The sequence below is a fragment of the Camellia sinensis genome, chromosome 14 (genome assembly GCF_055761805.1).
Source record: "Camellia sinensis isolate YWXY chromosome 14, ASM5576180v1, whole genome shotgun sequence".
NCBI lineage: Eukaryota > Viridiplantae > Streptophyta > Magnoliopsida > Ericales > Theaceae > Camellia > Camellia sinensis.
Genome location: NC_138974.1, coordinates 13069970 through 13094689, shown reverse-complemented (window position 1 = coordinate 13094689; position 24720 = coordinate 13069970). Strand labels below are relative to the sequence as shown.

General features: G+C 45.7%; 1 protein-coding gene across 1 annotated transcript; it reads left to right on the top strand.

The window, feature by feature from the left end:
- Positions 1 to 13771: 13771 nt before the first annotated feature.
- LOC145806805 (uncharacterized) lies at positions 13772 to 16079 on the top strand. The gene is made up of 2 exons (XM_082904622.1): positions 13772 to 14234; positions 16024 to 16079. Exons 1-2 carry the CDS (start codon positions 13772 to 13774, stop codon positions 16077 to 16079), a joined length of 519 nt encoding a protein of 172 aa, XP_082760748.1.
- Positions 16080 to 24720: the final 8641 nt, after the last annotated feature.

The window sequence follows — 24720 nt, the reverse complement described above, 5'->3', positions numbered from 1 at the left end:
TTATTTGTTGGCCACGGGGCCTCTCTTGTATTGGCGGAATGCCATATGTGAAAAAAGGTTGCACCCTTCTTCTTGATTTGTTAATGATGTAAGCCCAAGGGCAATTTATTTATTATACTCATGTTGTATTTACTTGCATACGAATGAGAGCAATGTTATTCACTTCTACGAGTTGAATATACGAGTTTATTTCCGCATGCTATCTCTGAAATGGAATTAAGTAAATGAAATTGGTAATACTTCGAGTAATAAAAAGTGGGGCGTGACATATAATGTATCGTCCAATGAGCTGGGAGGACTTAAATGAACAAAATAAACCCTGATATTAAGTCCATTACAAAACATATGTACAAAACATGCCACAACTTAGGGGATTAAATCCCATTATCAAAAGTCATAAAAATAAAAACTTCATAGCATTAGTATACATATACAGATGGGAGAATTTGAACCACCCAAAAGCCTTAATACATAATAGTTTGGAACCTCGCAGTGAGGCACAATAATTGGCTTGAAAAATGGGGTTCACGTCGACGCTGATAAGACTGATCCGGTGCTTGATCACCTACATACATATAATAAACAACGAACTAGAGCGCAGTGAATAACAATTATGTAAAGGGGTTCTGAATGATGTCCTTACAGTAATTGAAACAGTCAATTTCATCAGTAAATCATTATCTCAATCAGTATTTCATAACATATTAGTCATTCTAAATCATAGCAGTTATACGCGGTACATCCAATAACAGAACAATACAGTAGGTCTTAATGACCGAAACAATCATGCATGATGGCTATCAATTCAGTAAATAGTAGTGCCAAGGATTGGAACTGATAAAGATCTTTGTAACATTAGTAGTAGTAGTAACAGTAACAATAACAGTAACCATAACAGTAACAGTAACAATAACAGATGTTATAGATGCCACGAGTACAGTTCATATAATAAGACAATCATTCATTCAGTAAACCGTATCATTTTAGAAAACAGTGCGATTTATCGATCAGAAAATAATTATAAATTGAATATAGCTTTACAATGTTGTTACTCATAGTGGGCTACCTGAATTACGTGCTTAAGATGCGAAGTCCGACCTAAACAAACAAATTCAAGCACAACTCAGTTACATTCATGTCATTCAATCATTTCTATTCAATTCGGTGCTTATACTTATTCGATTTCTTCATTACTTGTTTGTTCAGTTATTCATATTCATTTTTTCTTTTATTCTCTTCTCCATGAAATGCAAATGCATATGAAAAACATTTGAAAACCTTGCAAACGGAGGCCCGGAAGTCAGAAAAATAGAAGGAAAATAAAATCGAGCCTGCACTGTTAGCCGCATGTGTGGTGGCCTGGCCGCACTAGCGAGCAGAATGCATGTTGCAAAGGAGGGCTGGCTGCTCCTGCGGTGGCCCAGGCCGTTCAAGCGGTCTGGCTGAAATGCAGTCTGAAATATTCTGCTATGTTTTGAGCTCAAGTTTTGTAACTTAATCTTCAATCTCATACATTACAAGAACAAAAACGTGTCAAAAACATGTTGAATGAACAATTTCTCAATTCAATTAAAAACCATGACTTCAATTCAAACTCAATTTTCCATGTAAAAGTTTCTATTCTTGAATTGACTTGTAAATTTATAAAACTTGTATTCTTGAGTTTCAAGTCCTCAAATCCCATAGAATTTCCCTTTAATTTTGAAAACTCATGCAAGAAATGATGTGTATGAACAAGAATAAAACCATGCTTGTCCATAATTTAAGCTAATTCTTCAAATTTAGTTGATCAAAGACTCCAAAGAAAGTATAAAAGCATGAACCATGTGTTTAAAAATTCCAATTCCAAAGTTTATGAGAAAATTCCTTCAAAACTTTAGAATTATGAAGATTATACAAGAAAATATATGTATAAACAAGGATGTCATGAATTCATGCGATGCATATTGAATTTGAGACCAAATTCCTTCAATTCTTTTCTAAACTAGCTTGCATGTTCTAACTTGTCAATTACAATAACATAACTCCCAATTAACCATGAATTCATCATAATTAACCTTATATCTTAGAAGATGATGAGTGTAGGAGTTTTAATTTCAAGAAATTTGAATGAAAGTCTTACCTTAAATTGATGAATTGTATAGAGCTAAATTTTCTTTCAACTTCTTCGTTTCCTAGAGCTCTCTAGGTTTTCACTCTTCCCCTCAAATCTTTGACTCTAACAACATGCACTACTTCTCTCTCTTGCTCCTCTCTTTCTTTTGTTCAAGTTGATAAGTAGGAAATGTAATTAACTACTAATTACTCTTAGGCCTTTACTAAAGTGGAAATTGAAATTAAATTATATCAAATTCACTTAACTTAAATTAATTCTCGTCATAATCTAATTAAACTAGACTAAACTTAATTATACCTATACGGATTAGGCTCTAATTCCCTATCCAATTATTTAATTCTAACTTGTAGAAATTACTGAAGTAGACAGGTTCATTTCACATCTATCCATATCTGTTCACAATAACACAATGCATATAACACGTGGCACATAATCAACACATAACCTCATAATCAACATAATTCATATAAGTAGCTTAATTAATTAAGGAGGTGGTTGTCACACGTATCGTCTGTCCCCACAGGTCATATTTGTCACGGGGAAGCTACTGATTACATCACAACATTGGTTGAGGGTCTGTTTTGCATTTTCGCCCCCCGAACACCTTTTTTCGACTAAGTTTAAGGCATTTTTTACTCTAACTCCCAACCTATGTGTCCTATTTTGGCACGGGGAATGTGCCTGTTATATCACAACATTGGTTGGGGGGTTGTTTCATATTTTCACCCCCCGAACGCCTTTTTTTGACTAAGTTTAAGGCATTTTTAACTCTAATTCCCATCCTACGTGTCCTATTTACATACCATCTGTCTCCATAGGTCATATTTGGCACGGGCAAGCCGCCGGTTACATCACAACATTGGTTGGGGGTCTGTTTCGCATTTTAGCCCCCCCAAACGCCTTTTTTTGACTAAGTTTAAGATATTTTTGACTCTAACTCCCAACCTACGTGTCCTATGTACGTACCGTTTGTCCTTATAGGTCATATTTGGTACAGGGAATGTGCCTATTACATCACAACATTGGTTGGGGGGCTGTTTCGCATTTCGCCTCTGAATGCCTTCTTTCGACTAAGTTTAAGGCATTTTCGACTCTAACTCCCAACCTGCGTATCCTATTTACATATCCTCTATCCCTATAGGTCATATTTGGCACGGGGAAGCTACCAGTTATATCACAACATTGGTTGGAGGGCTATTTCGCATTTTTAGCCTCCAAACACATTTTTTTGACTAAGTTGAAGGCATTTTCGATTCTAACCCCCAACCTACGTGTCCTATTTGTGTACCATCTATCCCTACAGGTCATATTTAGCATGGGGAAGCTTCCGGTTACATCACAACGTTGGTTGGGGGTCTGTTTCACATTTTCGCCCTCCGAATGCATTTTTTCGACTAAGTTTAAGGCATTTTCGACTCTAATTCCCAACCTACGTGTCCTATTTACGTATCGTCTATCCCTACATGTCATATGTGGCATAGGAAAGCTAGCCGTTACATCCCAACAATGGTTGGGGGCCTGTTTTGCATTTTTGTCCCCTAACTCCTTTTTTCGACTAAGTTTAAGGCATTTTTAACTTTAACTCCCAACTTACATGTCCTATTTACGTACCGTCTGTCCCTACTGGTCATATTTAGCACGGGAAAGCTACCCATTATATCACAACATTAGTTGGGGGGCTGTTTTGCATTTTCGCCCCCTGAACGTCATATTTGGCACTCTAATTTTTACCGTCCAATTTTTTAGTCGCCAAAGATAAAAAGTAAAAATTATACTATTTAAGTGGCAACTAAATTTTTTTAGTAGGCAAAAATTACTATACCATGACTAAAAGTATTTTAGTCACCAAAAATGAATATTTGCTGATCAAAATTTTCGTCGCCCAAAATTTTCATCGCAAAAGGTTCATAACAAACATTATGCTAGTTATTTGGCTACTAAATTTATTTTAGTCGGCAAAAATTAGTATACCACGACTAAAATAAATTTTAGTAGCCTAAAACCTAAATCAATGCCGACCGATTTTTTTTTAGTCGCCTATTGTGGCATATTTAGCGGCCAAGTTTCTTTTTAGTCACCAATAATTAATATATAGTTACTAAAAAAGATTAGTAGCCAAAACCTTAAACAATGCCAACCAATGTAATTTTTAGTCGCTTATTGTACAACTTTTGGCGACTAAATTCTTTTTAGTTGCCAAATTTGGTTGCCAAAAGTGTAATTTCCTGTAGTGGTCGTTACTGCCCTACCGCCACCACTACCACCACCACGTCTACACTGCTTCGCGACCCCCCAATTAATACAGCTATTAATACATTAGTTTCAAAGACACAAACAAACATAAGAAAAAAATATTTTCTGATTTTTTTTTTTGTATAATTTATTTTATGCCAAAACAATAAGGGCTATCAATTCGCTTGGTCCAACAAAAGAGGTGAGGGTGATTTTATATCTTCAAAACTTGATAGAGTTTTGATTAATGAGAAGTGGCTTGAGGCTCATCCTAATTCTTTTACTAACTTCTTGCCCCCTGGAGTGTCTGATCAGTCCCTAGCTTTTGTTAATCTTGACCCTAATTTACCCAGTTCCAAAAAGCCTTCAATTTTTTTGACTTTTGGGCAGATCATAAGGATTTTCTCCCAATTGTTAACGGGGTTTGGTGTAAAAATGTTAAGGGTTCCCCTATGTTTAGGGTCTGTCAGAAACTAAAAATGTTGAAACCCATCTTGAGAGGTCAAAATAAAAAAGATTTCAGCAAGATATCCACTAGAGTCAATCATGCTAAGTCTCACTTGGAGAGCTCCCAAATCAAACTGGATAGCGATCCTTTAAACTTTGGTCTTCAGGAAGAGGAGAGAATTGCCTATGCTAGGCATGTGGAACTTAGCAAAGTGGAGGAGAGTTTGACCCATCAGAAGTCTAGAATCTAATGGCTTGGGTTGGGTGATAGGAACTCTAAATTCTTTTTTAGGGCCATAAAGGATAATATCAATAAGGGGAGAATCAGCAGTGTGGTGCTTTGTAATGGGGACAAGGTTACCAAGAGTGAGGATGTGTACAATACCTTTGTTGACTCTTTTACCAATCTCTTTGGCAAACCTTTTTCTGACTGCTACAATGGCTATGAGAGAATTAATGATCTTGTTTCTCAAAGGGTTACCTCTGACCAATATAATGACCTAGTTAAAGAAGTTACTGATAAGCAAATCCAGGATGCTTTTTGGTCGTTAAAAGCTAATAAAGCTCCTGGCCCTGATAGTTATTCTTCTGGTTTTTTCAAAAAATCTTGGGGGGTTGTGGGTAAAGAGGTTGTTGCTACTATTAAATCTTTTTTCAAATCTGGTAAGCTCCTTCAAGAGCTTAATAGCACCACTATTGCTCTTATTCTTGAGATTCCAAATGCTAAGAGAGTTGGTGAGTATAGGCCCATTTCTTGTTGTAATACACTGCATAAGTGCATTTCCAAGATTATTGCTGATAGAATCAAAGTTGTTTTGCCTAACTTGGTCGACCCTGTGCAGCCAGCTTTTGTCCATGGTAGGAGAATCTCTAACAATATCTTCTTGTCACAAGAGATTATGAGAGGTTATCACAAAAGTTCACCTACTCCTAGATGTACTATGAAAGTGGATATCATGAAAGCATATGATAATGTGAGATGGGATTTTGTTCTTGATGTTCTGAGAGCTATGGGGTTTTCCCCCAATCTTGTCCAATGGGTTAAGGCTTGTATGACTAGTCCATCCTTTTCAATTTGTATCAACGGGAGCCTTCATGGGTACTTTAAAGGGGCTAAAGGGCTTAGGCAAGGTGACCCCATGTCACCCTACCTTTTGTGCTTGTTATGGAGATTTTGGCAAGAATTTTGGCTACAAAATCTACTCACCCAGACTTTAAATTCCACTAGAGATATGAGAAAACAAAGATTACCCAGACTTTAAATTCCACTAGAGATGTGAGAAAACAAAGATTGTCAATCTTTGTTTTATAGATGACCTGATGATCTTTTGTAGAGGTGATACTTTCACTGTTGGGGTTATTAAGGAGAGCCTTGATGAATTCCAGTCTCTATCTGGGCTGTCTCCTAGCCCTAGTAAAAGCCACATTTTCTTTTCTGGTTGTGAGAAAAAGCTTAGGGATAAGATTACTCAAATTGTTAACTCCAAGGAGAGATTCTTACCTGCTAGATATTTGGGGGCTCCTTTGATTTCCATTAAGTTGAAGGCTAATGACTGTAACCAGCTTGTTGAAAGAATCACTAAGAGAATTAAGAGCTGGACCAATAAATGTCTCACATATGTTGGCAGAGCTCAATTAATACAATTTGTCCTGTTCTCTATGCAAGTATACTAGTCATCTTTATTCATTCTTCCCAAGAAGATTATTAGAGCCATTGAAACCCTTCTTAGGTCTTTCTTTTGGTCTGGTTGTGAGCTTAGAACTCGTGGGGCTAAGGTTTCTTGGGAGAATATTTGTTACTCTAAAAATAAGTGGGGTTTGGGGTTTAAATATTTAGAAATCTGGAATAAAGCTGTCATTGCCAAGTGACACGGGCAGGCCCACGAGGCACACGGCCCACGGCAAACCACCCCGAACCCATTGCTTAGGACCAATAGCATAACCCGATTGGCAAAGCCCAGGACAGCTGGAGACCATCTAGACATGGGGGGCCAATGGCATTTGGACACATGGCAGGTGGGACACGGGCCACATCAGCAGACAAAGATCTGCAGAGTTATCACCACAACACATCACCATTAATGCATCTCATCACAGCATTTATTACGACAACACCTCCCCGTCGGAACAGAGCCCCCTCACCCTGAACAAGGTAAGCTACGGCACAGGCTTTCGGCGGAAGGGGGGCACGTCACAAGGGGCAGTGAAATAATTACCAAAGGATATAAGCAAGGATAGAAAGACAAGAAGAAGGTTAAGCTTTTTATCTCCCCATCTCTTTCTCTACATTTTCTGCTTCCTCTACTAATTCTCACGCCGGAGGGTTCACTGGGGGACTACCCAGTTCCCCTTTGGACTTGCATGCAGGTCATTTGACGGAATCATCACCCTAGACCGGAACCTGAAGAGCCTGGACCAGCCCGACCCATCCACCCGGGACGGACAGCATCATCAGTTGGCGCCGTCTGTGGGAAGCTTGTGGTTTATCCGTGCGCTAGTTGTGTTCGCTATCGGCGGAGCCCTCCTTTCTCACTATTACCTTTTTTCCTCTCACCCGTCCAGGTGTATGGTCACGACTAGGTCCATGGCCTCCCACCACAATACCACCGATCATCAAACAGACCCTTCCCATCCAAATAACCCACCACAGTACATCATCGAACTTACCAACAGTATTAACCGCATGGCCGAGCAAAACCAGGCCCTGATCAATGCTTTGCTCCAAAGAAACCTCCCTGCCCCACCCCCAGACATTCCACCCAACCAAGAAAGAACCCCGGACCACATTGCTCCACCACCCTTTCCCCCCAACCCAGAAGGTTTACAACCCCTTCCTCCTCCACATATGAGCCTACCACCTCCGTCTCCACGCCCGCCAATCATGCCATCAGCCCGTGAGGGGGAAGCCAGCAGTGTCCAGCCCCCATTGACCGACCATGGCGACAACATTCCCCTCTGGGACGCGGAAATCCGAGCTATGAAACTCCAACTACAAGGGGTCATGCAGAACATCCAATACAAGCCCTCGGCCACCGCCAACTCGCCTTTTGTTGCCTCCATCCGCGACAAACCGTTGCCCGCCAAGTTCAAAATGCCTACCATTGACTCCTTCGATGGCACGACAGACCCAGTCGACCATCTGGAAACCTACCGCACCCTCATGATCCTCCATGCTTTCCCTGACGAGATCATGTGTCGAGCCTTTCCAGTGACACTAAAGGGATCAGCTCGATTGTGGTTTAGCCAGTTACCGGCGGACTCCGTCTCCACCTTCCAACACCTTAGTGACTCTTTCCTGAGCCACTTCATCGGGGCCCAGCGTCAGAGGCGCCCGACCACCCAACTCCTAAACATTCGTCAGACCGAGGGGGAGTCGCTCCGCAGCTTCGTCACCCGCTTCAACACCGAGGCTCTTCAAGTAGCGGAGAATGACGACAAGGTCATCCTCACCGCCTTCATGGCCGGCCTGTGTCACGACCCAAACCCGGCCCTATGGGTTTAGCACCGTAATCGGCCAGTAATCCGAGATTACCGAAGGCCTGCAGAACAGTAGCACAGTAAAACAGAGTACAGGGCCTGGCGGAAGCCAATACAGTAAATGAATAATGTCCATTGAGCTGTGTCAGTCTGTATGCCAAAAAGATTTTTCATGCATTCACATATACCAACAGTACAGTCTATACAAAATTTACAGTCACACAGTACAGGGACCTAATCCCTTGATAACAGTACGGTTAGCAGTTAACAGTCTATACAGTAATCCAAACAGTATGGAGACAGACGGGGGAAAAACAAGACACCCCAAAGCCATAGCATGGCAACTCGGAACCTCTCAGTGAGGCACAAAGGCTGGCTTGACAAAACTGGAGTCTAACCCACGCTCCTAGCTCCGGTCTGGCGGCTGAGCACCTGCATATATATATAAACAGTGAGCTAAAGCCCAGTGAATAACATAATGCGTAAAGGGGTTATGAATGAAATGTCCTTACAGTAATGAAATCAGTTCATTAAACAATACTTCAGTCTTTCAGTCAGAACAGTTATTCAGTCATATGTGGTACATCCATTAGCATAGCAGTAAACAGTAGGTCTTAAAGACCGAACAGTAATGATGGCCATCAATCAGTAAACAGTAGTGGTCCCACGAGGGAACCGACAGAGATCTCTGTAACAGTAACAGTAAACAGTAGGTGCCAAGGATGCCACAATACAGTTCAGAAGATAGGACATACATTCATTCAGTAAACAATATCAGTTCAGTAAACAGTTCAGTTCAGTATTCAGAAGATAATCATTTGAACATATCTTTACACAATTGTTACTCACAGAGTTTGGGCTACAGTATGCTAGAGCGTGTCTCCCCAGTCGCCAGCCCTACACAGTTCACAGGTTGAACACACACTAAGCTACAGAGTTGGGAAAGATAACAACTTAATCCCTAATTTGCCTCGGTGTGTTCTACATCTATACCCTCAATAAGATGCCTTAAACTAGGTCTAAAAATGCCTAGAATGGGATGAGGATGCGAAGATGTGATCAGAAAACAGTCTCGAAATTTTCAGAAAAACAGATTCCCGTTCGAGCGCAAGTTTCCCCGCTCGAGCGGACATGCAACAAAGGTACACGCTCGAGCGTAAACTTTCCCGCTCGAGCGTACTGTAAAAGTACTGGATGGGTGAAATCTCCGCTCGACGCCCGCTCGAGCTTGAGACATGAATCCGCTCGAGCGCCCAATCCTCCGCTCGAGCGGACTGTAAAACAGTGCAGAGAGATGCTGGATGCTCGGATTTCACGCTCGAGCGTTACTTTCCCCGCTCGAGCGGAAGTGCAAAATCTGGAAAACCCAGATTGCACCTCCAAGCCAAAACCAAGTTTAAATGCATCAAAACCAATCCTCTTGGGCCCATTTTCTGGAAAACATTTATAAACACATAGAATAACATGGTTCAAAGCTCAATTTGAGAAATCAAAGCCCAAGGGTGTTTAATTCACACTCAATTTCAAACCAATAACATAAACATGGAGGACATGCAATCATGCATGAATTCAAATCATTTTGAAGCTCCAATTTGATGCTCTAAGGAGCCAATTCTTTTCAAAACATGGTGAAATCATGGACTTAAACATAATTATGAACATGCATGTAACCTTTTGCCATGAAAACAACTCAAACATCTACAATTCAAACATGCATGCATGAATTATGCTCTATATCAACATGTATGAACTAAAACATGACTTAGCTCTACAATTTAACATGGACCATGCAAGAATTAGTTCAAACACAAGAATGAGAAGATGAAATCCTTACCTAGGTTCCTTGAATGCAAGTCTAGAGGTCCAATTTAGCAATCTACACTTCAATTACCAAGCAATTCTTCAAGTTTCCGAGCAATTCAAGGTGAAAAACCAATTTCTCTCCCTCTCTACTCTCTAGGTCGGCAAGGCTCAAGAAAGGGCTGAGGAAATGTTTGTTTCAAGTGTATACAAGGCTCACATGTTATATTAAGTGGGCCACTAAGGGTGGCAATTTGGTAATTACGGCAAACTTCGCAATTAACTCGTTTTAATCTAATTTAATCATACCTAATCAGCTTTCAGATAAATACACTATAAAATCACATTAATTATGAGGATCATAAAACACCAATCAATTCCCGATTCGGCCGCCGATAAGGCCTTCAATTAGCAGTTTAAACACAAAACACAAACAGATCAAATGATCAATCAACAGATAAAAATGCAATTCAAACAGATGTACTCATTCAATCCAGTTCCAGTTTTCAGTTAGTCAGTTCAGTACTTTAATCAGTTCAATTATCAGTCACAATCAGTTCAGTTTAACGGTAATCAATGTTTAACGGTAAACAGTGGTGAGGGTTATTACAGACTGCGGCCGTCGGACTTCCTCTTCTCCCTCTCCAAAAACCCTCAAACCACCATGGCAGCCCTACTATCCAAAGCCCAGAAGTACATGAATGCTGAAGATTCCCTGGCCGCTCGACAAGAGCCCACCCCTAAAAATCAGATCCCTAGAGACAAGAGGAAAGACTCCGAACCCAGAGCCGCCCAGTATAATAGCCAAACACCCCACTATAATGACCGACCCCCCCGTGCCGACCGGTCGACTCCAACCAGACCGCCCGGTCGGTTTGAGCGTTACACACCTCTCAACTCCCCTATGGAGCACGTCCTCAATCAGATCCAACGGAACTACCTCCTCAAGTGGCCCCTACCTTCACGAAACCCTTCCACTCGGAAAGATCAGTCCAAATACTGCCGTTTCCACCAAGACCATGGTCATACCACCGACGAGTGTATCAACCTCAAAGATCAGATCGAGACCTTCATACGCCAGGGCCGGCTCAGCCGATTCACAGACACCCGCCCTCCACAGACGCAAAGAACCGACCTCACCAGGAACAATCGCCGACAAACACCACCCCGCAATCAAGCCCCACCTAACCAAGGTCACGATCACCCACCACCACAGCCTTGGCCTCCTGGCAATCCCCCTCCACCAGTCGGAGAGATCCAAGTTATTTCAGGCGGTCTTGCTTGCGGGGGACCATCCCGCTCGGCTCAGAAGGCGGAACTCAGAAAAATCAGGCAGGGCTCAGACAAAGCCGTGGCAACGGTGGACCAACCTCCCAAACAGTCAAAACAATGGATCGAACCCATCACCTTCACCGACACTGACTGTGCAGGAGTCCGCTACCCACATGATGACCCCCTTGTCATTTCCGCCATCCTCTCCAACTACAAAGTCAGACGAGTCCTCATAGACAACGGCAGCTCTTCAGACATTATCTTCCTCAATTGCTTCCGCTCGCTCAAGATTGGGGAAGAAAGCTTGTCTCCTCTACAAACCCCTCTGGTCGGCTTCACCGGCGACCGTGTGACCTCCATCGGCTCCATCGATCTCCCTATCACCATTGGCGAGCACCCGCGGCAGACCACTAAGTTGCTCAACTTTCTTGTGGTCGACTGCCCCTCTGCTTACAACATCATCCTTGGCCGCACAGCCCTCAACGCCTTCCAAGCCATCACATCTACATATTATCTTGCCATCAAATTTCCTACCGATCTTGGTGTCGGAGCTGTCAAAGGAGAACAGACCGTGGCCAGGGAGTGCTATGTCGCCTCACTCAAAGAAGTCAAGCTAAAAGAGGCCATGATCATTGAAGGGCTTGACGTCCGAGACGAGGACGAGCTCGTCAGAGGTGAACCTGTAGAGGAACTTGTTGAAGTTAACATTGATCCCACCGACCCAATCAAAACCGCCAAGATTGGCAGCCAATTACCTTCCCAAGCCAAGGCCAACCTTACTGCTCTCCTGACCGAGCACAGAGATGTATTCGCCTGGACCCATTCTGACATGCCAGGCATCGACCCCTCCTTCATAACCCATCGCCTCAGCATCAAACCCCACTTTCGACCCCATCGCCAGAAGCAACGCATTTTCCATCCAGAGCGCAACACCCTTATAGCCGCCGAAGTTGACAAACTCCTCGAGGCCCAATTCATCAAAAATGTGGACTATCCTAGGTGGTTGTCCAACGTGGTCCTCGTCCGCAAACACAATGGCAAATGGCGGCTCTGTGTCGACTACTCTGACCTGAACCGAGCTTGCCCCAAAGATAGCTACCCCCTTCCCCGCATAGATCTGCTGGTCGACGCCACGGTCGGTCATCAAATGCTCAGCTTCATGGATGCCTTCTCTGGGTACAACCAAATCCTGATGCACACATCTGATCGGGAGCACACATCATTTATTACCGACCGAGGTACCTACCACTACTGTGTAATGCCATTCGGATTGAAGAATGCTGGGGCCACTTATCAGCGGCTGGTTAACGCCGTTTTCCATCACCAAATAGGTCGGAATATGGAAGTCTACGTCGACGACATGCTAGTCAAAAGCAAATACTCCTCCGATCACCTTACTGACTTACGTGAGACCTTCGCCACCTTGCGCAAGTACCAGATGAAGCTCAACCCAGAAAAGTGCGCCTTCGGCGTAGGGTCTGGAAAATTTTTGGGCTTTATGGTAAGTCAGTGAGGCATCGAAGCTAACCCTGAGAAGATCAAGGCCTTGGTTGATATGCAGTCGCCTAGGACGGTCAAAGAGGTTCAGCGACTCACGGGCCGAGTGGCAGCACTCAACCGCTTCATCTGCCGTGCGACAGATAAGTGCTTGCCCTTCTTCAAAGTTCTTCGGCAGACTTTTGAATGGACAGCTGAATCCGAAGAGGCCTTCCAACAGTTAAAACAATGCATGGCCAACCCCCCCTTCTCTCTCAAGCAATCACGGGCGAACCCCTCTTCCTCTACCTAGCAGTATCGGAAACCGCAGTCAATGTAGCTCTCCTCAGAGAAGATGGCTCAATCCAACGGCCGGTCTATTACATCAGTCGGGCTCTCAGGGGCGCGGAGCAAAACTACCCCTTGCTGGAAAAACTGTCCCTGGCCTTGGTCATTGCCTCCAGACGACTCCGCCCATACTTCCAAGCCCACTCCATAGTAGTCCTCACCGACCAGCCCCTGAAGAAGGTCATGCAGCAACCAGAACTCTCAGGTAGACTGATGCAATGGTCCGTAGAACTCAGCCAGTTCGACATCTCTTACCGCCCTCGGACAGCAATCAAGGGGCAGGCTGTAGCTGACTTCATCATGGAGTTCACCAAGCCGACCCCGACCACTATACTTCCGCCCCAACCAACTCCAGCAGAGCCAGAAGATCCTCATTCTTGGACTCTTAATGTCGACGGTTCGTCCCGAAGAGAAGGAAGTGGTGCCGGCTTCATCCTCACTTCCCCTGAGGGCGGCTACTTCAAATGTGCCCTCCGTTTCTTGTTTGAAGCAAGCAACAATGAAGCCGAGTACGAGGCATTAATAGCAGGACTCCAGCTTGCCAAGGACATAGGGGTCAGCCACCTTCGAGTATTCAGCGACTCCCAACTCGTCGTCGGTCAGATGACGGGGGACTTTGATGCCAAGGAAGACACGATGCGAGCTTACAAGGACCTGGCACTCCCCCTTGCTTGCCTCTTCAATACCTTTCACATCAGGCACATTCCTCGGGCGGAAAACTCCAAAGCAGATGAGATGGCTCAGTTGGCCTCTGCTGACCATCCTACTCTCAGCCATGATGCCCGCGTCGAATATCTACACCACCCAGCCATTTCACCCGATCTGCAAGCCGTACAATACATCCAAAACGACCCCATCCCTTGGGCATCCGACATTCTCCTATTCTTGACCACAGGAGCACTCCCAGATGACCAGCAGCAGGCTGCCAAAGTCCGATCCCGAGCGTCCAATTACGTCATTGTCGACGGTATACTGTACAAGCGCGGTTTCTCCCGGCCGTATCTACGGTGCCTCAATCCAGCGCAAGCAACTTATGTAATACAGGAGATCCATGATGGAATTTGTGGTAATCACTCAGGTGGCAGGTCCCTTGCCCAGAAGATACTCCGTACTGGGTATTTTTGGCCAACTCTTAATCAGGATGCGATCGACTTCGTGCTCAAATGCGATAAATGTCAACATTTTGCCAACATCCCTCATGCTCCTCCTACAGAGTTAGTCACACTCTGCAGCCCTTATCCGTTTGCCAAGTGGGGGATCGACCTGGTTGGTCCACTTCCCACCGGTCGGGGCCAGACCCAGTTCGCGATTGTTGCCATTAATTACTTCACCAAGTGGGTCGAGGCTGAACCCCTTGCCACAATCACCGAGCGGAACACCACCAGGTTTATCTGGCAATCGATCATTTGCCGGTTTGGCATCCCTCAAGCCATCATCTCTGACAATGGCAAACAGTTCGATAACGCGAAGTACAGAAAATTTTGTGCAGATCTCCAGATTCAACCATGTTTTTCCTCCCCCGGTCACCCCCAAGCAAACGGCCAAGTTGAGGTCACCAACCGTTCCCTCCTGAAAATCATCAAAACCAAGCTCGAAGCTGCTAAAGGCCTCTAGGCTGAGGAACTACCAAATGTACTCTGGGCTTACCGAACCACTGCTTGCACTCCCATTGGTGAAACCCCTTTTCGCTTAACATATGGCGCTGAGGCGGTCATTCCGGTTGAAGTCGGTTTGCCCACTCCCAGGGTTCTACATCCGGATCTGGCCGCAGCCGAAGAACTCCATCGAACAGACTTGGACCTCGTCGAAGAGCTCAGAGAGACCGCTGCTGTCAGATTGGCTTCGTACCAACAGAAAATGAGAACGCACTACAACCGCCGAGTTCGACCGTGAAAGTTCTCCGTAGGGGACCTTGTCTTACGAGAAGTGACTCTTGCCACAAAGAATCCAACCGAGGGCAAACTGGCAGCCAAATGGGAGGGGCCCTACGTTGTGAAAGCCCGACCGCGACCAGGCACTTACCGACTTCAAGACATGGAAGGCCCAGACCTTCCCCATCCCTGGAATGCCGAACATTTGAAGCGTTACTATCAATAAGTTCATACTTTTGTATTGTCAATATTGTTGTATTTCCCCTTTTTTGATACATAATGCAAACTCCAACTGGTGACCTCGGCTTTCATAATTCAACTGTCTTTATGTCGCTCCCATAACTTTTTCACTTGCAGCATTTCAAAGCCTCGGTCAGACCGAGCACTTTAAATCCTCAGCCAGACAGAGCACCTCAAAAGCCTCGGCCAGACCGAGCACTTCAAAAGCCTCAGCCAGACTGAGCACTCAAAAGCCTCGGCCAGACCGAGCACTTCAAAAGCCTCAGCCAGACTGAGCACTCAAAAGCCTCGGCCAGACTGAGCACTTCAAAAGCCTCGGCCAGACCGAGCACTTCAAAAGCCTCGGCCAGACCGAGCACTTCAAAAGCCTCAGCCAGACTGAGCACTCAAAAGCCTCAGCCAGACCGAGCACTTCAAAAACCTCAGCCAGACTGAGCACTCAAAAGCCTCGGCCAGACCGAGCACTTCAAAAGCCTCAGCCAGCCTGAGCACTTCAAAGCCTCGGCCAGACCGAGCACTTCAAAAGCCTCAGCCAGCCTGAGCACCTCAAAGCCTCAGCCAGACTGAGCACTTCAAAGCCTCGACCAGGCTGAGCACTTCAAAGCCAAGCAGAACCACATTTTTAACACTTAGTCACATTTTGAAGCTTCTTCACAGTTCCAAGACCACGTTTTTACCTAGTTAAATTCCCAACACACTCTCACGTTTTTCATTCACTAATCAGATTATTTGCCAACTGTTTAGTTACAATTTGCAACCTGCCTCTTGCCCTCATTCGCGGATTCTTCATCCGTGCTTAATATTATGTTCTAACAATTTCTTACCCAGTTTTTCAATTATCCTTTCGATTTTTCAATCACACACTATTATCCTTTCGATTTTCATACAACTCCAATTGCACTCCGTGGGGAGGAACTTTTAACTCTCACTTTACACGATATTTTTATTGACCCAATCTTTATGACCAATCTTTATAGCCACACTTCATTCATTTCGGCAACATAAACAAAATAAACAAAATTCAACTGGCAGCGTAAACACAGTAAACTTTGTACACAAATTCATTACAATTAAATTCTTCATACATTCATCCATTCACTCATTCCTTTACAATGTGTTCACAAGTTCATTACAAAAAAAAAAAAAAAAAAGAAACAAGGGGTCTGGGCCTCCTTGGCTACTCCTCCTCGCTAGACGCCAGATCTTCTTCTTCAATGCCTTCGTCCAGGGGGGTCTGAGCCATATCGTCTTCACCTATCGTCACACTACTAAGGTCCAAGTGTGGGAACATCTCTTCAGCTCTGCGCTTGAACATCTTCCAACCGCTGTCCCAGAACTCGGCCATTTCGTGCTTGTAGAAGTCTGACTGCTGGAAGCTTTCAATCACCTCTGCCTCTGTCCTACCTCCAGCAGTCTTCCTTGACGGGCCCACCCCCCCAGACTCTTGCCCAGCCAGACTCCTGGCGATAGCGACGTCTACCACCATCTGAAATTCGGGGGACCCTTTATATTGCTCCACTGCTGCGACGCACAGATCAGGGTAGGCCACCTTTTCAGACGCCACCTTCGCCCTCTCCTCGTCCAGCTCTCTTTGCAGGGCCCCCCTTTCAGCAGCCGCCGTCGCCTTCTCCTCTTCCACCCCCTTCTTCAGACTCTCCAGCTCTGCCACCGCCTTCGCCTTCTCTACCTCCCACTCCCTCAGAAGCCTCCCCTTCTCCTCCTCTGCTCTGGCGCGTTCCTCCCCCAACTCCTTCAACAGATCTCCAATTCTGGAGTCTGCTTCATCCTTTTGCCTGACCAGCTCTTCATTGCTGGTCATGGCCTCCTCATGCCGCTCGACTGCCACGGCGCAGGCCCTCTCAGACTCTTCCAACTTTTTCTGTTCACCAGCCAATTGGAACTCGAGCGACACGACCCTACGACGCGTGTCCTCCAGCTCCAACTTGACTGCTGGCAGCTCGTCATTGGCAGTTTTCCAGTCGGCACTGTCCTTCTTCAATTTGGCCAACTAGGCCCTGGCCTCTTCAGCCTTCAACTTGGCAGCCCCTGCCTTCCTAAGGAGGGCCCCTGCCAAGGTAGTTACCTCCATTTGGGCGGAGCATAACCCCCTCAGCAGGTCAGCCTCATTATACCCTGATGCCGCGCGCAGAGCCGTCTCCTCCACGATCTTCACCAGCCGGTCTGCCCCCGCCCTGGCTGGGCCTTCTTCTCCCTCCAACCTTCCAGCTACCGCGTGCGCATGATAGATCGCCGTAGCTAGACGAACCCCTCCTTCCTGGGGGTCAGGCCTCTTCTGGACCTGTTCCTTTCCGCTCGGCAGTGCCTCAGTCGGCCCAGCCTCCACTTGCACTGATGGAGCAATCTCCACAACCTCCACCGTTGGGATGATCTCCACCACCTCTGGGGCGTCCTTGGCCACAGGGACCTCCACCTCAGTTGGGGCCACCTTAGCCCTCTTGGCTCCAGACTCATCTGCGGCTTCCTCTGGGGCACTCCTCTTCTTCTTCTTCTTTTTCAGAGCCCCCCCCCTTTCTGGCCCTTTCTTTTACAGGGTCTACAGGCGGCGGCCGCGGCTCAAAACTACTTAAGTCTTTTTCCCCCAACGGCCTTGGGCGCGGTCGGATCCTCTCCCGCGCGATCGGTTGAGGCGGTCGGTCCCTTTGCGCCTCCGCGAACTTCGCGGCCTTGGCCAGAACGGCCCGATCCTCTATCTTCTGAGCTTTTCTCCTCGCCTCCAATTCCGCCCGGCCGAGGTCTCTGCCTTTCGGCTGCGGTCCCAGCCCCGCCTCAAACAACGCAGACGGTTGGACAAGCTCGTCCCATCTGGCCTTTTCCCTCTCTCTCCACTCCTTCACTCTCTTCACCATCTCTTCCGCCATCGCCCCCAGTCTCGACTCCATCGACCTGGTTGGCACCTTCCAGATAGTGCGCACCCCCATCCCCCCATTAACAGACACGTAGAACCACCGTGGCCGCCACCCCTTGATCGACGTAGGCAGCTGTAGACACCCCATTTTTGACCGTCCTCAAGACTTGGACGTCACCGTTTGAACACACGGTGATCCTCCATGTTTGTGTTCGTTTGGAGTTCCCGGCGGTCTCGGCTCTCGCGCCTTGCCTCAGGATCCCCGAACTCGACCGTTTAGTGTCTGGTTTTGCACCAAACACTTGCATCTTGCCTTTGAGAGGCAGGGTGGGGCTTGTAGACCATCCCCACCCATCACCGGCAGTGGCTAGATGCCACCGGCTGGTTTTTGCTGCCACCGGCAATATAGTTTGCCGGCCGGCACTATTTGTTGCCGGTCAGCACTTTTTGTTGCCGACCGGCACTCTTTTTGGCCAAGATGGCATTTTTTGCCGGCCGATTGCTGTTCATCTGCTTTTGCAGATATTTTTAGACAGCTGTATTGCTTTTGCTCCCCTCCATACACGTGTATGGAGGGATCTCCCTCTTGCAAGGCTTGTCCTGTAAGCTTTACAAGAGGGATATAGAGGGAGGCTCTCTCTAAGGCAAAAAGAGAGCTTTTAGACATTTTTGAGGGAGGAAAATACAGAGAGAAGCTCTGGTTTTCTAGGGTTAGGATTAGATACACACATCTATCTCTCTTTCCCTCTCATTTTGTTCACTAGGTGTTTTGTGCCTTACTATTGCACACAAACACCTAGTGTTTCACCTTCCTCTTGGAGCTGAGGTTCTAAAGAGTGTGTTTTGAAGTTTTGGTGTTGGATTCAAGCTCAAGGAGGCCATTGGAGCACCATTGTTGAAGAGGACTACAAGGGTGAGAAACTAGTCCCTTTTTCCCCCATTTTTGCATTGATTTTCTACTAGTCTTAGAGCTGTTTTTGTGATTATTGTATAACATAAAAAAGTTCTGTTTTTAAGCCCTCTTTGTTGTTTATTAAGAGTGTTTTGTTGTTTGAGGGTTGTTGACCACCCTTAGGCCTCAAAAGGCCTCATTTTGAGCCATTTTGTGCTAGCTCCGGGATTTTGGTGTTGAGGTCTCTTCGCCACTGAAATCTTGAGGGATTTCAGTGGTGAAGATGATGCTTTGAAGTCCTAAGAAGGAGAGGGCCACCCCCTCTCCTTGTTGTCCTTGAAAAGGACATATTTTGGCCTCTTAAGGAAGCCTATGCTTGAGTGTGTGTTGAGCATATTTGGTTTGTTTTTCATGCTTATATATCCATGATATAACATGATTTCAAGTTGGTTTTGGAACTTCATGCATGTTTAGCATAGTTGCCATGTAATGCCTTATTTGTGCCTTAACATGTTCTAGGTTGTTAGCCTTTGTTGGAGCATGTTTTAGGCTTGCATTTGTGAAGATTATGTGCTTATTTTGCCATGTTTTAGCTCTGTCCATAATCGTTTGGGTTGATCATTGCATGCATTATATAGCTCCTTTGTATTTAGGCTTGTTGGCCTTGAATATGTGCATGTGTAGCATGCAATCTTTGCATTGTTTTGATGATTTGGAATCATCCTACATGCCATTTCAGTCCCATTCCCATGCTCGTTGGATTGCCTCGCATGTCTCTTTAATGCTTTGAAAGCATGTGTTGCAATGCTCCATGTTTTGGCCATGGTGTACGTCTTTGTATTTGGGCCATTTAGATGCCATCTAAAGAGTCCTTTAGCCTTGTTTTAACATGCTAAACCTCTGATTTTGGTCCTTCTTTGCATGCCTTGTTTGGTCTTGTTAAGTGTAGTTCAATGCCTCATTGATTTGCTTTGAACACTTAGGCCATTTGGTGCATGCTTGGCTTGATTTGTTGCTTGGTTTGGCACCATGTATTAGCATGATTTTAGAGCTTATAATGCATGCTAATTGCTCTTGTTCATCCCTTTCAAGTGTGCTTGATTGTTGCTTGATTTGTGCCCAAGTGTAGGCCTTCCATCATGTGTATATGTGTACATGTGTTTTGGCTTCTTGTTTTGGTCATTATGGCCACTGTTTTAGGCCTTATTAGAGCTGCCTAATTCATGTATAAGTCCATCTTTCCATTTATTTGCATTGCCATATGTATGCTTGTATGCTTGCATAAGTGCCTTGCCATGCCATGTTGCATTCCTAGCTTGTATGCCTAGGTTGCATTGCATCTTGCATGCATTCCTTGTCCCTTGACTTGGGTGATAGGGATTGGGAGTTTTGTTTGATTGGTTTGCATTGCATTTGAGACCAAAGTTGCATACTCGGTTCTTTGGGCCATCATGCATGGAAATGCGTGATTGGTGGTCCGAGAACCGAGGCACATGTCCCTTTGAGTCATTACAATGATAAGAGACATGGTTGGTGCATACATGCTTTGAATTGTGCTGCCATGCCTTGTTTTGCCCTCTGTTGCTGTGAGTTGCAGGTCCAGCAGACTTTCTTTGCCGACCGGCAGTGTAATGTGCCGACCGGCACCATTTTCTCTGCCGACAGCTTCAATTTTGTGCCGATGGCCAGACCACACTGCCGGTGGAAATCTCAATCAGCCGGTGGTGATCCTCTCTGTCCAAGGGATTAGTCCTGAGGCTTTGACAGTCTCCAGAGGAGGAAAGGAAGGAAAACAGAGGCAGCTTGCGCATGGCGGCACGCTTCTCGAGGCGTTTTCCTGCTTTAATTAATTTATTTAATTTGTTAATTAAATTAGTTAATTTGTAATATTAATTAGCTTGCGTAGTTAATTAATTTGTAATATTTATTCAGTCCCTCCGAGCGAGGGCAAACCTGTAATAAGTGTGCGTGAGTGTGTGTATGTCTTCCAACCTCACGTCTTTCTTCCCTTTTATTTACCGCTTATGATGGTAGATTAGGACACGTTTAATTTAGCATACCTTATGCTATGCATGCGTGCATCCATGCATTCGTATTACATGCATTAGGCTCGGTACATCACGCTAACTGCATCAGTACTTCAATTCCGAACTGAATACGTGATAATTGTGCATTTTCACATGACATGTTTAGGATAGCCAAGCCTATTCTAGCAATACTTTGTATGCGATGCATTAGGCACTTAACATGGACTTGGATCATGCATGTTTGCTAACAAGTTCTTTGTTTTGGCACGGAGTACTATGTAAGTATTTCCGCTTCAGCATATCACATGAGTGTGAATGTTACCATGACAGCATGCTTAACATGTGGCTAGATGCTTATGTGTTATAATTGCTTGAATGCCTGTGGGTGAAGGCTGGATTGTTTGAGCTAGAAAAACTCGTTGAAATCCGCATTTTAGCCTACTTGCGAGTAGCAAATTCCAAAGCATTTTCAAACCGAACGGATATGCAATGTTTATTTCCAAATTAGGCAATCTAGTCTATACTTGTTTGCTGTGCGCATAACATAGTAATTCTAGGCTGATAATCGGAATAAGAACACGTAAAGTTTTCAAAAACGGATATCACGGTTAGTAGAGGCCGGTCTTCGGACCGGGCGAAAGGGGGTGCTCATAGCTGACCTTCCCCGATCGTACCCAAGCTCCCGAGCCGAGACAACTCCGGTGATGACGGACACGTGGCCTTCGGCACCGAGTCAGGGTTTCCTAAATTCTCCCGTTTTAAAATATTTAGGTGGCGACTCTGTATCTGGCAAAGCAGTCCATGTTTGGCACTACTTTTTCAAAAATCTGTTTCTCAAAACGATTTGCCAGATTTGGACTCTTTGGTTCAGATTAAGAACCGTGACACAAATCGAGTCCGAACTGTAGCACGAGGCCCACGCGGGCGCTGTCTACAGTTTCTGGCGACTCTGCTGGGGATTTTTAGAGAGTTTGACTCGAACTCGTGATATCCTGTTTTGATCTCATTTATGTGTTTCTTTGCATTGCATGTGCATTGGTGCGCCTAGGAACACAGTGTTTGCCATCTGCCATTCCTGAACGGTTTGCCGGAGGCTTGTCTTGTCAAGGCATGTCCATAAGGCTGACCGGCTATGGGCTCTGACAGTGTGGGAACACAAACCCCGGTTTACCGGGGCACCCTTTTTTACCATTCGACCTAGTTCATATTCGGATCCATAGTGACCATTCCAAATTAGGACAGGTTGCTCACCCGATGTTAGGTTGTTTGAAACCGCTGTGTGCGTAGTGAAACCCTAGCTCCTGACAAAATAGGACAGGGAAACCCTACCCCAACATAGGGGTGTTTTGTTCTCTTTACTTGCTATGTGCTTTTAGAGTGTATCTCTACAGGAACGCATATACCAGTTTACGAGTTTGAGTATCGGGCCCGAAGGCGCCAGAATCAGTATTGTTGAGAATCAGTTATCAGGAATCAGTTATCCGCGGGTATCAGATTCAGTATTTTGGGAACAGAAATCTGGGAACAGTGATCAGCAGTAGGGTACAATTGTTTGGCTACACCCGTGTTTGATCAGTTTGGGCTGAAATGCTGTCTGTTTTTCTTTCAGTTTAGAGAGTTGCAGAGTTGATACAGAACAGCCAGTGTCTCCCCTTTGCTGAGGCAGGATTTATGGCGGCACAAAGTTCAGAAGAAATTGTGGTTATGGCAGCTGTATCGGAGCAGGGAACCACTCCGCAGAATGAGGCCAGCATCAGTATGTCATATCCGCCCAGGTTGCCCGTTGTGCACCCGATCTGGGCTCCCCAGTTATACCAGGCTCGTGAGCCCACCACCTTCGAATTGATGGGGATGATAGGCGATCTCCAAAGGTCTGTGGCAGACCTCGCCTATGGAATGTCGGCTTCACCGCCAGCGGCGCCGTATGCCGGGAATTTTGTACCACAGGAGCCCCCGCTACTGGGGCGGATTGTGATAGAGCTCAGCCAGCCAGAGGTGGCTTCCGGCTATAGCCACGACACGCCAGTATCAACCCCGACCCTTGATCAGGTTGAGGCCAAAGGAAAAGACAAGGCAAAGGTAGACGCCGACCCTATTGAACAACTGCTGTGGGCAGTCGAGGCTTTGAAGGCCAGAGGGATGAACAAACAACAAACGTCTGCAATAGTGACCAAAGCTGTGGATGATGCTTTCCCCACTCCGATCAAAGGCAGTTCAAGCCAGACAGAAAACCGGGATGGGCCCTGTCATGCCCAGACAGTTCCTGTAGTTCCCAACCCTGCACCGGGGAAAGTTCAAAAGGCCAAGGCAGCGCCAGCTGATCCTTTCGCCAGCGCATCTGGCAAGAATCCTCAAACTGCAAAGTACCTGCCCCGAGGGCGCAGGGTCTTTCACGACCTCCACATGCCTTTGTCTAGGGCATTGCTAATATTGGCGAAGAATGGGCATCTTAAGCCTTTGGAGCCCCGGCCACTCCCGAAGAATCTCCCCACCACCCATGATGCTACTTTGTACTGCGCGTACCATCAACAGTCCGGTCACAGCACCGATGGATGTTCCCGCATTCATCATGAAGTGCAGGATTTGATTGATAACAAGGTTATCCTACCACCCACCTCAGGCAAGCCCGTCACCACTCAGTTGTTGGATTTCGAGGGCTCAGATACTGCGAGTATGTAAAGTGAACCGCCTGCGGGCAACATTTGGTGTATTTTTGAAGCGTCTGGCACGCATTTTTGAGCACCAGTGAAACCGAGTTTTGTAAATCTTGGCTTGGATGTCGAGTCAGTCTTTTATTTTGAGTCTGTCTCTTTGTCTGGAGTCAGTCTTTTTTTGCTTAAGGGTCTGTCTGATTGTATCGAGTCAGTCCCTGTTGTATATAATACCCGGTGATTCAGGGGTTGTTGTCCCGAACACCGTCTTGTTTTGTAATTATCTGTTTTTGTTTTGAGTCTGTTCCTGCCGAGGGGCCAGTTGCACCAACAGAGTCGATTGAAACAGCTGTTGCTATCTCAACTTCATGCTTGCTTTCAGCATAAGGACCAGAGAATTTGATTGGGCTGACAGTACATCTCGCCTGCTCTCCTGCGCGCCAAACTCATTGCATTAACCTAAGTTTTTCAAAAAAAAAAACAACCTTTTGAACACTGCGGTGATAAAAACGAAGAGGAAGGAATTCCTCGGGTTTTGTAAAATTTTGATCATTTTGAGAGAAAGAAAGGCGTGCTAAGCCTTTTTATGAATGAAATCATGCTTATCGGCGTGAGTACTGAGAAGGACGCTGGCCTGATCCAGATTGGTTCCACACTATCTTCGGCACGAGCGATTCGTCGCTTCCTTAAAAACTTTCAAAAGCAAATGTTTTACGCGGCCCTGCGAAGACCTGTGTGGAATCGCTCTTGAGATTGCGCAGCCTAGGATCGCTCTCAGCCTCAAGATTCAACCTATTTGTTTTCCGAGTTTGAACCCGTTCAGAATGTTCAGAAAGTTCAACGGACAAAACGCCGTGAAAGGCCCGTGTGGCCAGTTTTGAAACAGCCCTCGAGCAGGAGGCACCAAAGCCGAATCAGAAGGAGTAGATCTCGTCGGAAGAAGCTCGTAGAGCAACCGGGATGGATTCTCCGCAAATCAGTGCAACAGCCGTTCTCCTAGACACA

Bases quoted from the DNA above. Each gene is read 5' to 3' on its own strand.
- LOC145806805 (XM_082904622.1), top strand. From the start codon at position 13,772: ATGACGGGGGACTTTGATGCCAAGGAAGACACGATGCGAGCTTACAAG. The intron at 14,235-16,023 runs GTAATCACTCAG...CCAACTGTTTAG, and splicing joins GATCCATGATGGAATTTGTG to TTACAATTTGCAACCTGCCT.